The sequence below is a fragment of the Juglans regia genome, chromosome 2 (assembly GCF_001411555.2).
Source record: "Juglans regia cultivar Chandler chromosome 2, Walnut 2.0, whole genome shotgun sequence".
NCBI lineage: Eukaryota > Viridiplantae > Streptophyta > Magnoliopsida > Fagales > Juglandaceae > Juglans > Juglans regia.
The window spans coordinates 25100342-25125841 of record NC_049902.1 but is presented as its reverse complement, the minus strand read 5'-3'; the positions used below and the strand labels follow the sequence as shown (position 1 = coordinate 25125841).

Here is a 25500-nt window from a genome sequence, read left to right as displayed (position 1 = left end):
AACATTTTGTTTTTAAAATATGTCCGTGTCTTTTGTATGCTCTCGAAAAGTAAAAATGTTTAGTTTATAAAACAAGATTATTAAAAATCATTTTACATTCTTTTATTATAAAAATGATCTAATATTATTTGCTTAGTTTGCTTTCGCAAATGAGATGAGTTGAGATTAAAATAAAATAAAATATTATTAGAATATAACTTTTAACTAAGATTTCACATTTCCCATCTCTTTGTTGTGTCATTTGGAACCATGTCTATCTTTTAACAGTTATATTTCACATAAAGATAAATGTTATTTATTATTTTCATACCATACAATATATATTATGATGTGATTTGTTATTTTTGTTATTTTATTTAAATATACATATATTTACACATCAATATATATATATTTAAATTAAAAAATAAAAATAACAAATCAGATATTAGTGCGTGGAGTAGAAAATGACAAACATAATTTTTTTTCACATAAAACGTATGATTTTGACCTATGATGATCAGGAAACATTTCAATTAGTAGTAAAATCTGTGCCAAATTAATGTACGTAGCTTATGTTCTTATTATCAAAATCCATTTTTTGTTGTTTGTTTCCGGTGGGTAGTTTGGATGTTAAGAATATTTTAAATTATATGTAAATATTAATAAAATAGTTTATAAATAATAATAAGTAATTTTTGAATAGTAATATGTTGGTTATAAATAATAGTAAGTTGATTGTGAATAATAGTGAAATAATCTGATATGGTAGCAACCAAACACAATCTTAAATTTAGTTTAGATAGTGAGATATGATGAGATGATGTATGAATAATAGTGAAATAGTTTGAATTAAAATGTTTTATAAAATTTTGAAAAATGAAAGATAAAAATTTAAATAAAATATTATAAAATTAAAATATTTTTTTGATATAATTTTTTTTTTGAAATTTGAAAAAATTAAATTATTTTTTATATTTTGTTTAAAAACTTGAAAAAATTGTAATAAGTAAATAAAAAATTAAAAAAAAATTATATTTATAGTATTTATATATTGAGATAAAATAAAATAAAATAAAATAAAACAAAAATAAAATCTATTGCAATCCAAACCAACCCCATCGTGGTAAATATTGCGTGGATGATGAGTTATGAAGCATTTCTGGTCTCGTGCTCTAGAAAAGAAGAAAAATTGAAAAAGAGAGACGCTAATTTTCAACGGTAATGATTAGGTTCTAGATAGGCTGCGTCATCCATGTGCTAAGTGGTAAGTGCAATCACCATTCAAAGCATAAGATAGAATAAAGTGGAATTCTTAGCTACATTCATCCCATACACGTACTTACGTCTAGTTTACTTTACTTTTTATGATAAATTGAGATTAAAATTAAAAATAAAATAAAATATTATTAAAATATATTTTTTAATATAATTTTTATTTTAAAATTTAAAAAATTTATTTTATTTTATATAAAAATTTAAAATAATTAAATTAAATTAAAATGAATTGTAAAAACAAATAACCCTTATTCCAAGTACGTACGTCCAGCTACTTTATTGAACGAGCACTTTTCAGCAGAATGTTTTTTTGTTCCCTAGAAAAATGCAGGAAGTGATGAACATTATCCGAATTCCGAGTGCTTGGATTCAACACACGTTGGCTGCTAATTAAGGCAATAGGCGCCACTCCGCCATCTACCTAACTTATAGGCCCAAGGAAGGCCGCCCTTTTGATCATAGACCAATTCTCATGTGCGCCCATATTTAATAAAATGATATATTTATTATTATTAAATAATTATTTATTTTTTAATAATAATAAATATATTATATATTATTTAATATGTTTAAAATAGAATGAGAATTAATGTATACTATTATTAAGAGCATTCTTATTGAATTAATCAAAGTTAAATGACAATTTTGATGAATGTAAGAGAAATTTAATTTTTGACTATTTTATTCACATAAATTTTCACATTTAAATATCTATTTTTTATTATATAATAATAAAATAATATAAGATGAATTTAATTTTAGTTATTCATATTAAATCTTCACATTAGATTATATATTTATTCATTATATGATAATGAATAACTAATAATTTTAAAAATATTTAATTTTTTTAATTATTAATTTTTTTAATTTTATCATATTTTACTTATTATATGTTAATTAATAATCATGTTCTTATTAAATTAATATATCACTAAGTCAAATTAATATATTAATTATGATAAAATATGTGATAGAAAGAAAGGGAGAGAGAAATAATTAATAAAATATGTATTTGATGTATGTACACTAACCTTCAAATTTAAAAAAAATTTTGAAAGTCACTGCAGCTAAATTCTAAATATTTAGAATTTGACTAATCCAATATGAGCATATTTTACTTTTTAATAACTAAATATAAATGAATTTAACTTTTAACTAATCCAATAAAAATGCTCTAACGTGAAAGTCACCCACATATCAAGTGCATATAGAACTTTTTCATGTTAAGTTGAATAATAAATAATGTCTTTATATTTGTGATGCTTGTGGAAGTCACACTTTTCGTGCTATTAACGTGACATACGTGTTCAGACAAACTTACAATTATAATTTCTCATATAAAAGTGTAATCCAATATATATATATATTACTTAATTAATAAAGTTGTGATTTTGCTTTCTTCAATAATTATTGGTTGCAATTCTTTTTTTTTTTTCTCTCTAACAATGAAATTCTTGGCTTTCGGTTCAGAACTCATTCATGTGATTAGTCTCCATCAAGAGATTAAAGTCTAAGTTGGATTTGATTTATTACAGTCGTTGGATTGTATAGGTATAAATACAATGTAACACCTATTTTTTCAACTTTGATTTAAACTATTAGGCATGAGGATGTCGGTGGGGAAGAAAAAACAAAGCATTTTCATTTTCTTTTTATGATTCAATGGTGGATTCAATACGGCTCTGGTAAATATGACTGAGGACTTAATAACCTTATGGTATTTATATAGCCAAGCTACTTCATTGTTTCCGTTCTTATTAAAAAGAATTTTACTATACATAAGTCGGTATGTTAACAGTTAACACACCACTTATAGTGTGATTTATTATAAATTTAGCATGGCATGATATTAATGGTGTGCTGATTACGTAAAAAATAAAATTTATAAATAAATTATTTTTATTGAAAAACTCATTCACATCATCATAGTTCAAAATGATTATAGACAGAAAAAAGATTCTATTATTTTACCCATCCCAAACATATTTGGTGGAGCGGAAATTATGGAGCGATTGGTGCGAATAAGTATAATCCATTTGGGGTTGGTTTCACATTTGAATGCATTAATTCGTTTTGTTGTTTTGAGTTTATGCATCAAATCACTAACAAAAGTCTTCATAAACTCATCCAAAAAGATTGGTTTTCCGTATGAACATGTAAGGTTGTTTATTAATGATTTAATTTGCTATTTTGAGTTTATATATATGAATTTATAAATATTATTTCTTATATTAGATTTTGTCATCGTCATCCTTTTATCACGTTATTGTTATAGAAAAATATTATTTATGCTTATATTGTGAATAAAATTGTTATACTACTCTATTACCATATAAAACTATTTATAATACATTGCATTAACAACTATGATAACAAAATTTAAACAAAAAGTAGTCTAACTCGTATGAATTTTGCAAATAAAGATCTTACAAATTTAAAAAGGTTAAAATGAAAAAATAAATATATACTTATAACTGTTGAAATTAATTTTGAACCATATTAAATATATAATAAATACTATAAGGCTTCGTTTGGTTAGTTAAATACTCTCAACTCATCTCAACTCATCATTACAATTTTTTCAAATTTCAACATAAAATATAATAAACAATTCAACTTTTTCAAATCTCAAAATAATAATAATATTAAAAAATAATATTCTAACAATATTTTATCATCTCAACTCAACTCAACTCAACTTATTTCAACATCCAAACACAACCTAAGATTTACTATATATAACTAATCTTAAATTTTTTTTTTAAAATAATAATTATAATTGTGAGTATGTAAGTACTTTATAATCATTTTAAAAAAAATAAATAAATATCATGCTCACATAAAAGAAAAATTTAATTATAATTTTTTTTAAACGACATTACACTGTACGTAACATTATTATTTTTTTGAGTCATGCTACGGGTCCCGAATTCGGAACCCAAAAATTGTCCCGAAAAGAGTTAACTTTTTTCTTTTTTTAATTTTTTTAATGTATTTTTTTAATCATTATAAATATTTAAAAAAAATAAAAAATTCACAATACTATTTAAAAATATTTTTTTAATCATTCGATAAAAAAAAAAAATCTCATTTAAGACATTTTTTAAATCCTAAATTCGAGATCCACAACATTTCTCTATTTTTTTTTTGAGTGTTGCTATTCATAAGTTCATACACCACACACCAATTTTTTTTTTTTTTTTAAATTTTTTTAAAGTTTTATTTTATTTTATTATTCTTAAAATAATTAAATTATTCTACTCATAATTTATATACTACACATTTAATAAGAAAATAAAATTAAAGAAATCATAAAAATAATGGTGTATGGTGTATGAAGGTTAGGAATAAAATTTTTCTTCTTTTTTATCCTAAAAAGTTCGAACTGTACAGAGTGCAGACAGATTGACCGACTTCTGGTCTCTCTGTGGCGCTCGGGCAACACTCATACCCGGAAACCAGTTTTGTCACGAATCAACTTATGAATTCCTATCGTCACCGACTCACCGCCGGGTCCCACTGCTTGGTCCCCCATTCCATTCTCCTCTTTTCCAAATAGAATTACAAGTCATTCTTTTTTTCTTTTTATTTTAGATGAACGAATTACAAGTCATTCGTTTCGTTTCAACATTGACCTTTGAATTATATTTGAGTATCCGTTCAACTCGACCTCTAGGGTTTGGTATTCGTTTAGAGAGAGAGAGGGAGAAGAACAAGAAGAAGATGCAGTTGGATTCTCCTTGGTGCTGAGTTCTACTACTCGAGACGTATTTTTCCAATCCCTGTTCCTTCTCTCTTCCTTGTCACTTGCTTTCTTTGCGTTTGCTTTTTTTCTTTTCCGAGTTCGTACACTCTGAAGAGAATTTCTTGTTGGGTGACCTGGAATTGAGCTTTGAGAATGTTTGCTGTTCGCCTTTTGTCATAATTTTGGGGGGTTTCTTCTCGGTTCTGTGGGGGTGGCCGGTGGAGTCTTGTTGCAGATTTCAGGTTCATAATTTTGTATAACTCAAGTATCTGAGCTTGGGATTTATGGAGTTCCTGGGCTTACCGAAGCTGATTTAATCTGGGTTTTGTTGATTCGATTGAGCAAAGAAAAGGGTATGTTTTCTGCTTCTGACTCTCAGCTATATCGGGTTTGCTATTTGTTCTTGTGGGGTTGATTTGTTCTGTGCTTACATCACCGTGAACAAGTCAAAGTTGTTTTGAGCTTGAATTATAAGGTTTTGGGTCTTTCCAAGCCTTGAATGGTTTGTGGGCGTAGAAAAAAACTAAATATTTGATTTTCCGAAATCGTTGGAGATTGAGGTTGGGTTCTCTGAAAAATTGCTAGCATTTGAGCTGCAGTTTAAATTTCTGGCTGCTGCTTTGAAGCATATGAATGATTTGACTTTGCGTCACAATACAAAAAGGCGGTATTTCTTCGTTATTGTGGGTTTTAGGTATATAGATTTACCAAATGGATAATTCCAAGAACAGGCATAATGATCATTTGGGTGTGAATAAAATGGGGAAAAATATAAGGAAGAGTCCCTTGCACCAACCAAATTTTGCAAATAATCCCGCCAGGCAGCAGCCTCAGCCGCAGGTTTACAACATTAGCAAGAACGACTTTCGAAATATTGTTCAGCAGCTTACTGGTTCACCTTCTCAAGAACCTCTACCCAGACCTCCGAACAACCTGCCAAAACCCCAGAGTGTGCGGCTGCAGAAAATTCGGCCTCCCCCATTAACGCCCATCAACCGGCCTCACATGCCCCCTCCGATGCCGGTTCCGGTAGCTCCTCCACCAATGATGTACAATAATAGCTTTGTCAGACATGGTCAGTTTGGACAGCCATCACCCACACCGCTGCATCCACTGACACCTGGTGACTCAATTTGGGCAAATACAGCTGAGTCTCCTATCTCGGCTTACATGCGATATCTTCAGAATTCAATAATGGATCCAGGTCCAAGGGGTAACCAAGCTCAAGCTCAACCACAACTGCAATTTCCGGGTCAAATTCAGGGTCATCCACCATCCACTGCTTTACTTCCTAATCCTCCCATGCCTGCTCTCCCTTCTCCTAGGGTGAATGGTCCACCCATGCCTAATCTCCCTTCCCAGCAATCGAATGGCCCTGCCCTTTTACCCTCCCCAATCTCTCAGTTCCTCTTGCCATCCCCATCAGGTTACATGAATTTGTGGTCACCGAGATCATCATATCCATTGTACTCACCGGGGATTCAGTTCCCTCCGCCACTGACACCCAATTTCTCATTTTCTCCCATGGCACAATCAGGGATTTTAGGTCCAGGTCCTCAACCTCCACCTTCTCCAGGCCTATTTCCATTATCCCCTTCAGGGTTCTTTCCCATCCTAAGTCCAAGATGGAGGGACCAATAATCCTTGTCATAGCAACTTATGCTTGTGAGCTCATTGCTTTATCAGGAATTGCATCTTTTATGGACGCATCCACTCATAAGAGCTGTTTTTGTGAAAATGTAATGTACAACACTACTGCTGTAGGAGGTCCTTTTGATCATAGTAGTGTTTATTTCATCTTTCTTGTTCGTCAATCCGTTGATGTCCCTCTTGTAGTATATTTTGATAATAGAACCTGTAGCAGCTGCAATAATTATTTTTTGGACAACTCTTACCTTGGGTGATGTTGTGAAGGCCAGAAAACTCATCTGGACAATTCAACGGAGCTGTAACATAAAAGGAGGTAGGATCACAGCAATTGAAAATTTTGATGTAGGCTCTCTAAGGCAAGAATTCTCGTGTTTCTGTCAGATTTTGACTGTAATCTTATATAGTTTAAAGCCAAATTCATCTCCATCTAATTGGTCTGTTGTTTCTCAAGCTGCTGGCATTCTATTGAAGATTTTTATTGTTTGAGCTATTCAAATTTCTCTATGAAACTGAATAACTCGTGAAAGATCTTTATTCCTTTTGAGTTTGATTTGCATCAGCACGAGAGTAGCAGAGGAGAGTATCACAATGTATCTACTTTATATTCATCTAATTTTTTACGAGCTATTTATGAACTTTAAAACTCATGTATGTAGAGATCTGCCTGCAGTTAATATTTTTAGCCATTTTTTGTTATGTGTTGAATATATTGTTGCATTTACTTGAATGGGGATGCTTGTTTAAAGATGCATCATAGATATTGATTAAGTTTTAATTTGCATTATGCATGCCAACGAGTTCTGGTGGCGATCTGAGAGTATTTACCGAGATCCTGAAATTTCTCAGAAACCTGCTGAAATTTTGAAGCTGCTCCTATGTTCATCCGTGTTAATTGATTATGCTATAGTAATGTCTGCTTGCTTCCCATCCACCCCCCTTCCTGCAAACATTGGCATCATTTTTTTTTGGGGGGGTTGGTTGTTTATATGATTTGGAAAGCAATACATATTTTGCACAATTGGTTGCAGACATAATTTTACTCATAAACAAGGTTTACAGACATAGTTTTGGCATTTACCAAGTGATATGGAAGATATACTGGGAAGCTGATAGTGATTTCTATGGTCTATCACAAGACAGCTGATAACTTTTAGGTCAATTTCACGAACTTACATCTTGTGTTTCGGAACTCTCTCACCTTGAGTGTTGTGGCTTCAGCTGAGCCTTAAAAATTGCTTGTTAGAATCTTTTTTGTTATAAACAAAAAACCATTTACTTTTCTTGGGACTTTGAACAGTCGTTACGTAGAGTTGGGGGTGTGTGCGTGTGTGTATTCTGGTGAGGTCAAAGTCAATGTAATTGAGGATACGAGGAATTTCCAATCTTTCTTATCTTTCTTGCATTTTCCTGGAAAGTAGCTAGGTAGAAATAAGCTGTAGTTTCTGATGAAAACTTCTCTAGGAAAGTCGACTTTCATTTCAACCAGAAAGTCGCTTTAACCTGTGGTTGTCCGTTGAATATTGACCAAGAATTATTCCAAGCTGTATTATTGAGACACCCAGGTTTATGGAATCATATCTGAATCTAACTAAAATATTTCAGCTTTGCAATTCAGCATAATAGTCATATTAGTGGATTTTGTGGTCCTTTGAGGCTTTACATGATGGAAAATCGCAGGTGAGGCTGGTAATTTGGCAGCCCTTGTACATTGAGTGATAGAGGCGTGCTATCAAATATTTGATACCGAAGCCCACACCATCTACAAGCAGAATTTAATGTTGTGAGCTCGCCTTGAAATTATAGATCTAGATCCAAGGGTTTTGAATAGGGCTGGGCAATTAGCCTCCCCAACTCAACCATCCTAAGTGCGGGTATATGGGCAGAGGTGACTAATAAATAAATTCACTTGTAGGTTTGGGGTGGGTTGAGTACACAACCGCCCACCCGTACAATATATATAGTTTTTTTTTTAAAAATAAAAATTAAGGATATATCTATAGTGTATTTTAGATTTTTTTTTTATTTTTTAAAATATTTTTTAACATTCTTAATCATTTAGAAAAATTTAAAAATATATATATCTTCACTAATAACTTATTTCCTTAACTATTAAGTAAAAAAAAAAAATAGAGTAGTAAATGGGTGGTAGGAGGTAGTAAATTTGATTTATTTCGTACTTTTTGCTCACCGAGAAAATGGGCCAGATTCTACATGATCAAACCTATGAGACTTAAGGAATGATGGAAGGGAATAAAAAAAGAAATAAAAAAGAGAATAGAGTGGGAAAAATAATAAAAATAATAAGTAAATAAAAAGGAAGTAAACTTTAATATTTCTTTTTTCTCTCACTTTTCAGCCGCTATTAAAACTGTTCATTGGGTTCTAGCCTGGGTATCCGGGCTGGAACCCTTTTTTTTTTTTTTTCCCAATGTTTCAGAAAGGTCTTTACACATGAACATGCTTCCATGGGAATTATGCAATTTGACTAGGTTGTGAGAGTTGGAGGTATTAGAGAGCAAACTAGTGTCCGCAAAGGTGCTTTAGGAATTGCAGAGGAAGGTTGAGATTAGGTATTGATTAATTCTCCCCTAAATGACTTTCATGAGAAAACTGCCAACTGATACATTTACCAATTGGTATAACTTACCTAACTTTATGTTTTATACTATTATGAGGTTGTCCCCTCGAGTGTTGTTGTCTTGGGTTGTAGCCAAAGTAAACAAGGGAAGGTGTGATCTTTGTTTCGTTTTCTAAACTCCAAGTCCTTTAAACAGGAAAATTTGAGGATTAAAGGATGGAAACAGAGGAGAGGTGCGATGCGGAGACTGAAGGCATTTGGTTATCGATTGATGCTGTGAGTTGATTATGCTCCCTCGAGATATTCCGTTGGAATTTCTTTGGAGAGGTGGAGGTGTTAGAGAGCAACTGGATACGTAAAAAGGTTGCAGGAATTTCAAAAGACGTCTAGGTTCCAGATCTTTGGAGATTTGGAGACGTTTGTTCATTCGGCCCGAAGAAGATTTCAATTTCTGAAAATATCAAAACATTCAATCTGAAAAAAATGCACCCGAGTTAAAACTCGGTTCCGGCCCAAAACCCGGAATCGGAATCCGATTTCCTGGGTTTTGGATTAGCCCGAATGAACAATCCTAGTCGCTCCTTTCTTCTCTTCTTTTCATCTCTTTCTCTCCCTCTCACACTAGCGCCTCTCTCTTCTTCTTCTCTTCTTTTTATTTTCTTCTTAGGCTTCAGTCCTCTTATTCTTCTTCTTCTTAGAATCTCAACACCCACAGTGAAGCCTTGGTCGTGCGTTAAGGCCAAGGCACAATCTACAAATAGATGAGTCATATGACCATGACTTAGCATGAGTCTCTGCAACTCACGATGAGCTGCCATGGATTTAAGATTTCTTTGTACGAGTTCTTGATCTGAGTACATCGCTACCTCATAGATCTATAGATATGAGTACACATGAGATTTCATGGTTGTGGTATTGGTGTTGCTTTTGTATGGTTTTTGTTGGTTTTGTACAATTTTTAGGAAATAATTTGTTGGTGCATCGGGTGGTTGAACGGTGGTGGTCTCCATCTGCCTTCTTGGCAAGTGGATGTAGACGATCATGAATGTGGGCATGGACGAAATGCGGAAGCTACTTTAGCCACCCGCCCATATGGGGATGAGGTGATGGGGAAAAACCCACCAAGTTCTACAAATGATGCTACATTAAGGTAGTAGGCAACGAGAAAAATAAACAATACATAAAGATTTACATGGCAACGTGCTTACGTCCATATTTATAGGGTTTAAGTACATATTTCTGGGTTATTCACTCGAGTGAATTCTCTGTCCGATGTTTGATCGAACGAGCCTCGAGTGAACTCTCTACATGAGTTTCACTCAAGCGACTTGTCATGCGAATGTTGAGCAAACTGCGTTTCTCGAGTCACAAACAGGGTCAAATTATTTTTTCCCAGGAGCGTTGCCAAGTCTGTGCTCCATGGCCTAAGCCTAATTGAAACTTCACCAAAAAATCATGATACTTGTTGGATCAGATTACCAAATCGAACTACTACAAAAATAAACCAAGCTCCACAAACCCAACACGGGATGCAAGATGGGTGGCTACGTGCTCGAGGTCTACAAGTGGGTAATTTTGGATATCTTTGGATAAGCTGTTAGATCAATAATCACATGCATAAAATCCCAAATCTCTTTCTTGTGAAAGAGGGTCTAGTTTATGCAACATCACAACCGAGCGATTGTACATGAAGCTTAGAATACATTCAAGTTGCTATTAAGTCTTAAATTTAGGAGGAATATATTTACGAACTTAAGATTTTTACCAACACTCTCTATCTTGTAGAGTAATGTCGTGATAATGTCCTATAATATTTTCAAAAAAAAAAAATCAAAATGGTGTGGAGTTTATTACATCGATCGTCAATTTTATCAACGAACACTACAAGAAATAAGACTTTTCCCTGTGCCACATTTCGTCGCTAATACTATGGGAAATAGTCGGAAATACCTATTCTTGTCGCTATTTCCATCGCTGCATGTTTGTTAGAATTAGGGGTGATAAACGGTCTGGTCGGACCGAACAGACCGACGGACCGAGACTTAGATCGGTCCGATCCGGTCCACATTTTAGAGGACTGAAAAGTTTCGGTCTGATCCACGGTCCAGGGTTTTTCTTGACCGGACTGAACTGAATGAAAAATTAAATTTTTTTTTATATATTTTATATATAATAATTGTACAATTAATAATATAAATTTTTAAATATATTATTAATACTTGTTAATATTCTATAAATTAACAATATTTTATATATATCTTCATCTAACCTATCACTATTAACAATATAAAATTTTAAATATGTTATTAACACTTGTTAATATTTTATGAATTAACTAATATATAATATCAATTAGTTAATTATATAGTAATTATATAAATTAATAATATAATTTTCATCTAATTTATTATCATTAACCATATAAAATATTTTTTTATTTAGTTTGTTACATAATCCACATTAACTAGTCACTTAATTTAATTTAGTATTTTAAATAAATTTTTTTTATTAATTATTTTTAAAAAATAAAAAAAATTAGGCCGGACCGACTAGATCGGACCGGATCGATCCGGAAAAATGATGAACCAAAAATATTCGGCCCATCGCCGGACCGGACCGGACCATTTGCAGCCCTAGTTGGAATTTTTCTGTTTTTGCACAAAATCAGCGAATCGAAAAAATCATCGCAATTAGTTACCTTTTTATGGCGAATTATGGCCGATGCAAGTACATCTATAATTGCCGCTATTGGTTGTACATATCTCACATTAAATTGTTGAAAAAAGTTAATTACGATAAAAATGTTTGTTGCAATAAGTTAACTCTTCACTGTAAATAGTGGATCCTTTTCTCGACCAATCTCCTCAATCGCCGCAAACGGTTATTTTCTAGTGTATACATATCATCGTAATAGGCTAATTTCTCGCTGCTAATGTGTTTTGCGACGATTCTCCAAATCGACGCTAATGCTTACTCTGAATTATATTGCGGTTTTGCGTCATTCGTATATTGCCATAATAGGTTTTTATCAACGGTTTTTATTTCGACGCAATTGTTTTTCATATGCGGTGGATGGTTGTTGTGGCACAAATAATTTCGCTGCAGTAGTAGATTTCCTAATGACTCGATGTTCAACACAACTGAGTCCACAATTCTGGAAGCATTCTCGTCCGCTGCAAATTTCACCACAATAGGTACATTTGCAATGATTTTGAGGTTTTGACGGTAAAATGATTGTCGAGGTGTTGAAGTTTGTGTCTAAAACAATTCGTCACAATATCCTATTTAAGTCCCAGTAATAAAATGTTCATTTTTCTTGGTTGGCATATGCGAGGCACATAGGGTCTAAACACAGAAGTTTACTACTACTTTTGTTGCACTTTTGGCTACATTTTTTGTACACAACTATATATTACAAAAATAATATTTATGCTTATTTGAATAATCATGATTATTTGCATAAATTCTGTGGTTTGGAAACAATTACTTCTAAGTAATTATTTCCCAACAAACTTAGGACCAATACCCCAAATTTGTTTCCATCCATATGCATTTGGATGCTAAACAAATATTGTATTCAAATGCAGTTATATCAATCAACATTAATTTACAATCCAATGTTCATCAAGTATAAATAAAATACATTTCGTCAAGTTGAAGAATACATTTCATCAAGTATATGTCATCTATGCACACCCATGCTGAACTATATTGTACATCTCATCTCAACTCCAATCTTTATCTGCAGATAATTAAGGACCATCATCATGCTAAGATAAGTGCTCATTCATTTATCATGTAAATAAACCAGTCATTTGGGTGCCCCCGAGTCACTTACATAATGTATTTTTCACTTCCTAAGACACTATATACACCGGTGCATTCAGTGAGTAAACATATAGAAATATGTTTACATTGAGCAATTAGATATGATATGATATTCTATTTCAGTCTTACACATGGACTCAATGAGCTGTAGCTTTCTCTTTCAGTAATAGATGCCCTTCGCTGGTGTTACACTAGCTACTCGTACTGGCAGGATTGTGTGGATTATCTAATGGACATCTATTGTCCATCAAAACCCAGGTAGCATCTTCGCGCAACATTTACCCAACATTAATCTGACATGCTTCTTGTAAAAACCTTGCAAACCATGCAAAAAATCTTTGGTTTACCCCAATTTACTATGTTCCTCTGTGAGGCATCAAACCAGTTGTCATACGATGCAATCCTCAAGATGATGTCAAGGCATGCATTAGTGCATGCCTGCTCATATAATAGTGTCAAAGATAGCTTTCTAACTATAGTTTTTTAATATGTTTCTAGACATTTTTTTTAAACTAGGGTTTATGCTTATTTATAGATTATATCCTCCTCAGTCCCATTATTTTGCCACCTCTAAATCACTAATGTTACAATTCAACTTTATTAAGTCATCCTTCTTTCTTATTCTTGTTAAACATCATTATAATTTGTGTTTTCAATTGGCTACACAACTTAAACTATAGTCCCCTAATACTATATATATATATATATATATATATATATAGTAACTTTATAGAGAGTACAATAAGGCATAACGATATCATTTTCAACAAATGGCACCACGATTTCATCAACTTTGGTATATGAATATGACCCCAAGAGTATGCTTTTATGCCAAAGTCTCAGACACTAGGAAATTTATATAGTTTTCTATGATGTGCATCCATATTTAGAAGCTGATATATGCTACACGTATCATTTTTCTTGACAATGTGCTCTAAAAACTTGTGTGTTAAAGATGAGGAGTATCTAAACACCCCATCTCATGACCATAGATGTACCTATGAAAGTCCTATGGCAGAGTAGTTACTGCTTCTATCTAAATTTCACATTCAGGATGTTCCTAATTACAACACACTGCATGTACATTAAAAAATACCCAAGAAACTTTCCAACCAATATCAACTAGCCAAAGATCCCAAACAAACCATGGGATCTTCCATGAACATTCCATGTGCATGATGATCAAATACATGGAATGTTCCAAAATCACTTTTGCTTTTCACTTGCCATTGTATTATCTTTTTCCCATGTATATTTAGATTACATGTCACCAACCATAATGCATGAACAGTTTTAAAGTTGAACCATAGTTTGATGTAGTGTGGAAGAGATTTGAAATCTAATCAAAATAGAAACAAGAAAACACAACTCTATAGGAGGCAAGCAGTTATATCTTATAATTTCATCCAAATGATATATATATTTATTTATTTATTCCACACTAGCTATCACAGGCCATGATAATGACCCCAAACTAAAAGAATAATTATTACCTTTAAGTGGTCGGCCATCTGCGAATACCAGTTTGCCTACAGCCTTGACACCCATGTCAATTGTTACCATCGTTGTTATCCCAATTTAATATGAAATCTGCCCTTTGTTGTACCTTTATAACAACATTATTATAGTTAGGGTGCATAACTCCTATCACAAGAAATCTCAAAATATGTGTAGGAAAAGTTGTGGATCAATTTCTTGTATTAACCTCGTTACCATTATATCACATAGTGTTGCCCCTATATATTTGACAAAAATCCTACGTTCCTATTACTAGCAACAGATTTCTCCTATCAAAATAGTGGTCATTATTAATATGCCAAAAGCCAAGCACACCTTCGAGAGATAGCTACCAAAAAACACTAAATATGTAAACTGTTATTAATATATATATATATATATATATATATATATATACTGCCTATCCACCAACAAGCTACCAAAATGCACCCAAAATACTAAAAAACATCACTGTCATGCGATAAACTGTAACCAGCTCACTGAGTCTCCCTGCGAGACTCCGTGGTGTTAGGGAAATTGGCAAAAAAACTCCTCCACAACTTGTCGGTCTCATTCTGTCTCTCCACAAGTACTCGCATGTCTACCCTCATCTCGTCTAGTTAAGTTTTGTACATCTTTACATCCTTCTTATGTTTGGCCACTAGAGCTAAGTATTGTTGCTCCTGTTCACGGTCACAGACTCTTGTAGACTTAGGGATCACCATCTCTCCTAGGTCTCGTGCATATCTTGGTCTACTTCCAATTACTTCCCTAAAGACAGTTGTTGCATCCTCGTCAATACGTTCGGAAGGTTCTGAATCTGCCATATTCCTAACCATGGATTTCTTCACATGGAGATATACAATGTTATGGGCATGAGTGTGCTTTTTACACATTTATCACTTTATATACAAACTAATAGAACCATCAATGCATGCTGAAGTAGTGGCTGAATCTAATTTTGTGAAGACTCACATGGATTTCTTTAGTGGCAAGTGTCACAAATTTATCCATCTTCTTAGACCAATGAACTTCCTTGTAGAAGTCCATCAAACTTGCTTGTTCAGCCCTCTATATGTGTGTGTAAAACATGTATCAATCAACTTATAAATTTTGTCAAGAAAATACATTACAAGTAAAAATAGACTGCTAACCATCCATGCAAAATTAATTAAACTTGGGTACAGCTTTAACTTGGGATGTTTTTAAGGATCTCATAATACCATATCCCACCCAAAGTAGAATATTACCTTTTCCTCTAGGATCCTTACAAATGATTTACACTCAGCAGTGTGATTATTATTAAGCCTCTTCCGGTCCTCCCGATTTTGGTTTGAAGTAGAATATTACCTTTTCCTCTAGGATCCTTTTAAATGATTTACGCCCAGCAGTGTGATTTGTATTAAGCCTCTTCCGGTTCTCCCAATTTTGGCTTGATAGTTTTTGCCAATAACAACCAATGTTAGCTAAGTGCACATCAAAATAAACCAATTTGGTAATGTCTTAATTGTATTTAGTCTAAATACAAAACAATGGACATTAACCTTAAAGGCGTCAGATCCCCATTGACCACATAGCTTTACCTATACAATTGGGTCGACCAACTAGTCCCTGACGCCAACGCTTCTTCATGGCTGCCATATTCCAAGTACTTCTTATGCAACTCATGGCGAAATGCGTTAAATCTCTTTCGCAACTGTTTCGAAACATTGCCAGTCGATGATTATCCAGCTCCCAATCTAAGAAGTCACCCTACATATATATATATATCCTGAAATTATATCAATGTCAGTCATTATACTATGTCCACTTTTAAACATTTTCAGTGAAGGTTTATTTTCAGTGAAAGTTTGCATGTCTTACTTGGACATGTTCAACCAGCTCGTCATACTCAGACTTGGGTACATCACTACTTCGACTTGGGTTCCATCTAGTATAGCTCATGTCCAAGTGATGTTTTAATATCCATGTCACCTGCGTCGTAAACATGGTTGCATTCTCACAATAAGGTGCGGTTTCTCCATCATTTATTTCGAAGGGAATTTTCTTGTGCTTCCTCAACTTTTCAAATTCCGTGCACTTCGCCGGCCCATGTCCATGTTTATTCTGTATCTGGTTGACAACAGGCACCATCGGCGTGTCCCCAACTGTATGATAATATAAATAATAGATTATCTCATTCACAATATTTAATCTTTTCCTACTGTACAATTATATGATTAAACACAATAATTTTTTAAAAATACACAATAATTAACTTTACCAATTTCCTCTCTATTAGACTTAGGTTGTGGGATTGGAAATGCAGGTGAAGTCTCCCAAACGTGGTTGAGAGGCTATGTTAAGTACAACTCTGCTATGTTGAGTCATCAGAGTTGGACTCAATAGCATCTCTGGGGCTGTGGTATGAACTGATGATCACTCTGCATGGTTGGCAGGCTCGACATGCATACGACACAAGTCGTCTAGGATGAATACCTCGTCCTCTCCCTCTTCCACGTCCACTTTGTAACATGAGGTCACCTGAATTTATAACTCATTATTCTTGCCAAAAGAGTTAGTTAATGAAGACTGTCTAACATAGAAACATGGAATGCTAAGTACATTTATTGAGATGGAACAATATTAAGTTACATCAAATAGTGTGCACTTTCTAATATCAATTTTTTTTCTGTTGATAACTAATCAACAACCCCCCACAATTTTTTTCATCTAATGCTGAACTATAAAAATTGGGGTAGCCGGCAATGCCTCTAACTGTTGGCCATATTCTAATGTCTGTGTCTTGGAGCTAGCATAATACACTAAAATATATTTGATTTCAATCCAACAAAACAAAGAATAAAACTAATTGTGTTAATGCTACATTGGATCTAATTTGATGCACCGAAATGCATACAACTAACTTAATAATTCTTTTGTGAACCAACCACACTTGTGAAAAATATGTTGCAGGTTTAAAGCTACATTAATGCCTCCTATCAAATTTTGTATACTTTATGATTTGTTTGTACCTTACTTGTTATTTATCATATTTGATCTTTGATATTACAGCAGTGTATATACAATGGGTGGAATTTGTATTTTTCTTCACAAAACACTCATGGTTCTTATTTTATTGAAAATGCAACTTACACAATTTATGTAGAGGACAAGCTGATATGACAAAACTATTACGTAAAATGGGCACAAATACGAGCAAACCTTAAAAGTTAACAAATAGATGTCAAATAATCTCGAACTACGCATCAAATCTATGCTTCTAACAGGGGCCTATCGGAAACAATCTAGCTCTAACATGAAGCTGGTGCAATTATTTTGTTAGTCATCCTTTCTTCTCATCAATCACTATAATATTGTCTAACCTATATTTGCTGATTGGACCAGCTAATATACTTGCATGTCAATCTATAATGTGTTCATACAAGCAGAGATGATGCACAAAAAAAATTGAAACACACTACACAAACAGATATGCTAAGTAGAACTTGAGCCATCACCTTGACTATTAGTAATCTATCTATAAAGTTGCTGATGGTCTAGTACACTCCACTGCTATCTTGGTCCTCCAGACATAGGGCAGTTTACTGCCAATGAGAGCACTTAATGGCATGTTATAAGTAGTAACTCTTTTCACATGCATGCACCATATAGTAACATAAAATCAAGTGGCATTGCAAGATAAATAATTTCTAACGACAACTCCCAACTTGAAATCATGCCCTCCCAGCATGGTATTTTAATCTCACCCCTCCCCCCCACCCCCCCTCCAAAAAAATAAAAAAATAAAAAAATAAATATACCCAATTACTTCCATACATATGCACCCCCAGCTAAGCAGAGGAACAAATAGAAAAACAAAAAAGCAACATCCCACTCCAGTGTTGCCAATAATGCTTAAGGGTTCAATACAACACATACTTGGAAATTTGGTATGTCCTACCACACAGAAAATCTTGCACTAACCTCGATGCAAAGTTGTCCTAAATAGACAATGCACTGGCCAGTAAAAAAGCTCACTTTTGGGTGCAAGATGGAGCAGACTATACTCCTCAAGTGGCCACCAACTATGGCCAGCAGGGGTGAAAAGTTTGAGCCCATCTTTAGTCTGCAAAATGGCTGTAAAGAGATAGAGGACTAAAGTGTTCACTTCTTTGTTTTCTGAGTTTTGCCATGCGAGAATGCCAATATGGAGTATCCATGAGAACTGTGTAAGTCTATATGTCAGCATCTAATTTCCACTTGTTGAATTTACTGTTTTGCCCTTTCTTCTACCTTCTTTTTGTCAAACTCCTGCCCATCTAGAGATCCAGCACCAATTTATTTCCCTCACCTGAGATGACACATTTTGCATAAGTGTGAGTGTAGGCACTGGCCGTGCATTCGGACAATTTGGTTTCTAATGCAATATATTGAGTGATGAAACCCACTTTTAAACATTGGCACAAACTATAGTAATGCATTCCCCTTGATTCACATTATATATCAAAATGATTATTAATACACTTCATGTCCATGTATTTACCTATTCTTTATTCAACTTCCTTGCATCTAGCACTCAAACTATTTAATCACAATGTACAGTTAAGTGATTTACATGAAGTTATTTATCTTTTACCTATAAGTTCTATTTACCTAGAGTTATTTATCATTTACATGTTATAAGTTGGAAATTTCAATTTATATATTGTAATTGTGCAATTTTTAATATAAAGCCTAATTTATTCATCACTCATGGAGCATTTCTCTTTAGTCCTTGATGCAATGCCCCATATTTGTGATACACTTTTTGTGTGAATACCTGCTTATTATGCCAAAATGTAGCAAGCATCATTCCAAAATACAACCCTAGTTGGTCATATACTGAGATGACATTATTAGTTTTTTTTTCCTACATGTTGAATAATACACCTAACTTGGGATTGGAAATGGCTAACATTAGTACATAAATTTGGTGCATTAATAATCTAATCATCATTTGGTGGAATTATTTTACAAATGTTGGTGCTGTCATTTTTACCTGTTTATTCTAGTTGACGAACCTGACCAGATTTGAATAAATTCATTTATACCACCGTACACAATATTAAATTAGTCTATCTTAATCTCCCATCAATGGCTCAAATTATATCAATTCTTTAAATGAGGATAGTTATGTAGGATATCTTATAAATTAAGCTGCTTATGTTATATAATGATCAACTATGAAATAATCTATATTGCCACTAATGGCCATGCATTTTGTTGTATCAATAGAATTAGTTTTTACTCTACAACACATCTTCTAATAACGTCAATAGAGGATATTCCATCTTTTATCAAGTACCACAACGGAACCACGTCTTTGGAACATGTAGGCCAACCTCTCACCTGCATTAACATCACATACATCGAAAGTTCAAGGTTAGCGACTTGTTGTGGTGTATATTTTAATGTATATAAAAATTGTCCACGAAAAATGGGAAGGGCTAAGAAGAGAACTTTTTGTCAACTGTAGTACGCCAGTCATGTTAGTATCCCATGGAGCATACACCTGTTAAAACAAATAAAAATAGTTTGGTTAACTCATTAAGGACAAGTGTTGTGATTACAATATTTACAACTATGCACAAATTGATAGTGTATATATCTACATGTCGTTGCTAATAATGCAAAATCTCGTTGCATATAATGCTAATCCAAAGTCCAATTGCCTACAAGTCGATTTTCCAATGTGACCATACTAAAACACATGTCAAAAGGGCTAACAATAGGGATGGATGGTCATGCATGTTTGGCCGACATAATTTGTTCATGCATCATAGCTGTGTGAACAAACTTTATTATAATTAGGAAAATTCCTCAACATGTAACACAAACATCATAAGAATAGCACGAAGCACACAAAAGACATATATATAAAATTAATTAATGACGGAAATGACAAAGATTCAGGGGTGAAGGGGAGAGATTTTTCAAAAAAATACAGAGTTACCTGTAGAGCACCAAACCGTCGGGCCTTTCGCTTTGATTGGAAGATATGCACCTCTGATATGGGCTGCCCACCAGTCAGTCGGTGTCCAAAATTGGTCAAATCCGAAATGGAACTTGAGGAGGAATTGGAAAAGTTGAGGACGGAAGTAGGCGAGTTGTAAGTGTGTTTGCCGGAATCACAATAGAGGTATCATATGCAAAATGTCTTGTACTGGGTTTTTCTCTAAAAATGGTAGAAGATGGAGATTGCCATCGACGACTTTGAATGTGGGGGATCCAAACCTGTGGATGAGGCGGCGAAACGAATGGCCTTTCACCGAAGGTTCAATCTAGTGGAGGAGGAATGCTAGGGGTTGAATCTGTGGATGAGGAATCAAAGCTAGGGAGAAGGTGAGTTTCAGTTGCTAGAATGGAGTGAATGTAACTAATCGAGGTTTGGGAAGATGGAGAAGGGGATCGAAATTTCTGTCTGAGCACTATGAGGTGTGCGGGAATGGAAGAGAATCTTCAGTGTCGAAATTTACATTTTGGCTTTCAAGGGCTTGAGAAAGACAATTTGGTGCGTTACTGCGCCCCTTTGATATATCTGTCATTAAAACACAATCTTTTGATGGAGAAAAAGTTTCAAAATCATTGTTTTTATTGCGACAAACCATTTCGACGCAATATAGTAATATATTGTTGCAAAAAGGGGATGAATACCCATAAAATTAGAATAGTGGAAGTTGCTATAAAAAGTGACTGGCAAATTCAAGGTCGTTGCAAATAGTATGCCATTGCGGTGATTTCTATTACAACAAAAAAAAATTCGTCGCAATAGCTCTGTTTTCTTGTAGTGGAATATTCATAACCTTCAAATTGTTCCTGTCATATATATATAATCACATTTCTATAATTGATATATTGTATTATGATAAAATTTAGTTATTTAGCTTGAAAATAATGATGGAAAGTGAGAGTAAGTTTGGACGTTTATTCTTTAATTGACAAGTAGAAATATGATTTTCATTTTCTAAGGTTTTTGTCAATTGGTATTTAGCAGCAATTAATTAATATCCTCATTGTGTACTTTCTTCTTTAAAACAAAATGGTAGTAGATCTTGATAAACTTGGTGCAAGCATGAAACATGGTTTGACACCAATGTCAAAGCCTGGCCTTATCTTATCACACTAGAGAGTGGAAGGGGAAGACAATGAAATTTGGAGTTCTTTAAGCAACATCCTCAGCCATGATACAATTGGCTAGACTGTTACTAGTTGGATTTGGTGCTTGACCTTGAGACAAGTGGTTGCTTCTAATTTGCACTCTTAAGAAATGAGAAATGGACCAAGGTGCATCGTATAGCCACTTGTAGACCTCCAATCGTCATGTGCTACCTAGAAAACATGATAGAGGAATAAGGATTTGTACCAGTCATATTGGTGAAATGAAGAAGTACTTCCAAGCTGATATGTTTGGATTGGTGGAAATGATAAAGGCTTGCAGCTGATAATTAATTAGGATGCTTGAATGGATAGACAATATAAAACTATGATATCATCAACATTAATTAGTAGAAACAAGTGTATAGGATGTTGATGGAAGGCAAACAACAAGGATTAGGAATCAACCAAGGAGCTTGTAAATCCAAATTAAAAAACTGATGATCCTTGGAGTTTGTTTTAAGCCCCAAATGGCTGTATAATTGGCATACGTTATCAAGTTTAATGGATGCAACTCCAAAAACCTTATGGTTGCTCCGTCAACTCCATGGAGGAAGGGATTTGACAAGCCAAAAATTGTCCAATATTGCCCCAATTCAAATGGACAGCTTAGCCCAGAATAATAAGGTGAAAAATAAAATGGCTGCTTTAATAACAGGGCCGAAAGATGTGGTGTACATAATCCAAGCCATTTTGTTAAGAGAAGACTTTAGGTAGAAGCCATGCTTTGTACCTATTTCAATGGGGCCAACAACAAAGTTAGTATTGTCTACCCATTTCAAATCAAGATTTGTGAAGTATTGAATGGTTGTCGTTAAGTTATTTGCTAAGGAGGACCAGACTGATTGTAACATTTGTATTTGTGATCGCTTCCTATATTTATGTAGAAAAGAAACCTGAGCTTGCCTATACTTGTCAATAAACATTGCATGGACAAGACTGTCAGTTTAGGTAGCATTAATCTCTCTTAGTAAAAATGAGTCCTTTTTGTTCCAAATGACATGTTCTGGATTCAAGTGCATATATGTTGTTCTCCCTCCTCAATCAACGAATTTATAAGGGAAAGGTTTAGTTACGTTAGCAATTCCAAGAATACATATGGCTCGTACATGGTGGTGTGGTTGAAGGCGGACACATGTGTGAAAGAATATAAGATGAAATTGTTTGGTGTTTAACGCAAACCAATATTGTATTTCATCTTATATATATATAGCTATAGGCTATGTACAAAATTAAGAAAGTATACATGAAAGGAAAGGTACATGTAAGGAAAATATACAGAATGTAATGATTGATTTACAATAGATTGATCCTAAGAATAAATAGAAGTATACTATCCTTAGTCTTGCTATCTTGAGCAATCTTGCCATTTGAGAGATCCTGAGATTGAGCAGTAGATGGGGTATGAGATTGCGCTGGATCATTACTGATGATATCAGTTATGTTAACATTCTCCCGCAAGCTAATGGGTGTGGGACACACTTTTACCTTGTCTCTCAAGAGAAGAAAACGAGCAGAAGTCAAGCCGTTTGTAAAAATGTTTGCAATTTGCTAAGCTGTAGGAAGATAATTAATAATAATGTCATTCTGCACTACTTTGTCCCGAATGAAGTGATAGTCTACTTCGACATGCTTAGTAAGAGCATGAAAAGCTAGATTTGAAGCAAGTGATATAGCACCAATATTATCACACCACATAGTAGGAGTGCTAGTTAGTGGAATATGCAGATCTTGGAAAAGCATTCTGAGCAAAAAGAGTTCGGAAGTGGCTAGAGCAAGGGATCTGTATTCAACTTTTGTTTTGGATTTTGACATCACAGGTTGCTTTTTAATAGTCCAACTAATGAGGCAGGGACCAAGGAAGATAGCGTAACCTGTTGTGGATCTTCTGTCATTTGGATTCCCTGCCCAATTTGAATCAGTGTAGGCATTGAGCTGTAGAGAACCTGTACTGAAGCACAGATCTTGTTGAATGGTACATTTAAGGTATCTGAGAACCCTTTTTGCTGCTGCCCAATGAATAGTGGTTGGATTATGCATGAATTGAAATAATTGGTTTACAGAAAATGCAATGTCAGGTCTAGTTAAAACACAATATTGTAAGGCTCCAACCAAGTGTCTATACTCAGTGGCATTGTCTAGATGATCTCCGTCATGTTGTGACTGTTTGGTACCAGCAGGAATTGGAGTTTTGGCTGGCTTTGCCCCAACCATTCTAGTTGTCTCAAGGAGCTTAGTAATATACTTGAGCTGCAAGAGATGAAGACTTGCTGTGGTTCGATGAACCTGAATACCCAAGAAAAAGTGCAAGTCGCCAATGTCTTTCATAGCAAAACTTTGCTTTAGGGATGAAACAATATGTGTGATGGTAGGTGAATTGTTTCCAGTGACAATTATGTCATTAACATAAATGTGGAGGAACAAGTGAATATTGGATTTGTGAAAAATGAAAAGGGAATAATCAACTATGGATTCAACAAACCCGAGACCAAGTAGAGTGCTTACCAGTTTGTTAAACCAGGCTCGAGGGGCTTGCTTTAGCCCTTAGATTGCCCTTTGCAGCTTGCATACATGTGTGAGAAGTATTTTGTCAACAAAACCCTGTGGCTGTTCCATGTACACCTCATCCTCAATTGATCCATGAAGGAAAGCATTGGAGACATCCAACTACTTTATTGGCCAACTATAGTGCACAACAAGAGCAAGAATGATTCTAATTGTTGATGCCTTGACCATTGGACTAAAGGCTTCTGTAAAATCAGTGACATCTTGTTGTTCATATCCCTTTGCTATTAACCTAGCCTTGAACCTTTTAATTGTGCTATTAGCCTTTTGTTTAACCTTGTAGACCCACTTATTTGATATAATGTTTTTGTTAGGAGGTCGAGGGCAAAGAGTCCAAGTTTGGTCGGTCCTAAGTGCCTGAAATTCTTTTTGCATAACTTGGCACCATTGAGGATCTATGCTTGCTTGTCCAAAATCTTTAGGAGTGACAAAGGCACTTGTGGCAGAGTAGACCTACAGAGGATACTTAGTGGAATACATTTTGTAATCTGAAAAAGTTTTGACTTTTCTAGAACCATCTTGGGATTTAGTCACCATTGGGTGTGAAGACTGAGTATTTGGAGAGAGTGATGAGGGCTTGTCAACTTGTGCGGGATTGGAAGGACTAGATACTTGATTCTAGTTATCAGAAAGTGACTCTATAACAGGAGGGTTAGAACCAATAGAGAGGTCATTGAATTCATTTTGAGTGACTGAATAAGGATGTTCATTTCTAGGATCAATAGGATTGGAAATGACATGGGAGTTAGAATTAATTTCTGCAGATATGAATTGAGGAGGAGTAAGAGTCATTACCTGGGAAGAACTTTCTGCTAAGGAACCAAAAGTTGTTGCAGAGGGCTTAGTAGAGAATTGAAACCAATCTTGAGTAGGAAAAGAACCTTCATCAAACACAACATGTCTATTAAGAATAATTTTTCTAGTGCAGGATCAAGACATCTATAACCTCTGTAGTTGGAACAATTGCCTAAAAATATGCATTTTTTGGATCTTAACATCAGCTTGTATTGGTTGTATGGTCGAATGAGAGGGAAGTAAGCACAACCAAATACCTTAAGACCTTAAGAAAGATATAATCTGGTTGCTTGTGAAGTAGTTTGAAATAAGGTGACTGATGTTTCAAAAGAGCAGTAGGCAAGTGATTAATGAGGTAAACAACAGTGTTGAAAGCATAAACCCAGTAGTCTAAGGGCAGCTTGGA

General features: G+C 34.1%; 1 protein-coding gene across 1 annotated transcript; it reads left to right on the top strand.

The window, feature by feature from the left end:
* Nucleotides 1-4877: 4877 nt before the first annotated feature.
* On the top strand, nucleotides 4878-7145 carry LOC109015529 (protein HAIKU1-like). Its single transcript, XM_018998001.2, has one exon. The coding sequence runs from the start codon at nucleotides 5717-5719 to the stop codon at nucleotides 6644-6646; it is 930 nt and encodes a 309-aa protein (XP_018853546.1). The 5' UTR covers nucleotides 4878-5716; the 3' UTR covers nucleotides 6647-7145.
* The last annotated feature ends 18355 nt before the right edge of the window (nucleotides 7146-25500 follow it).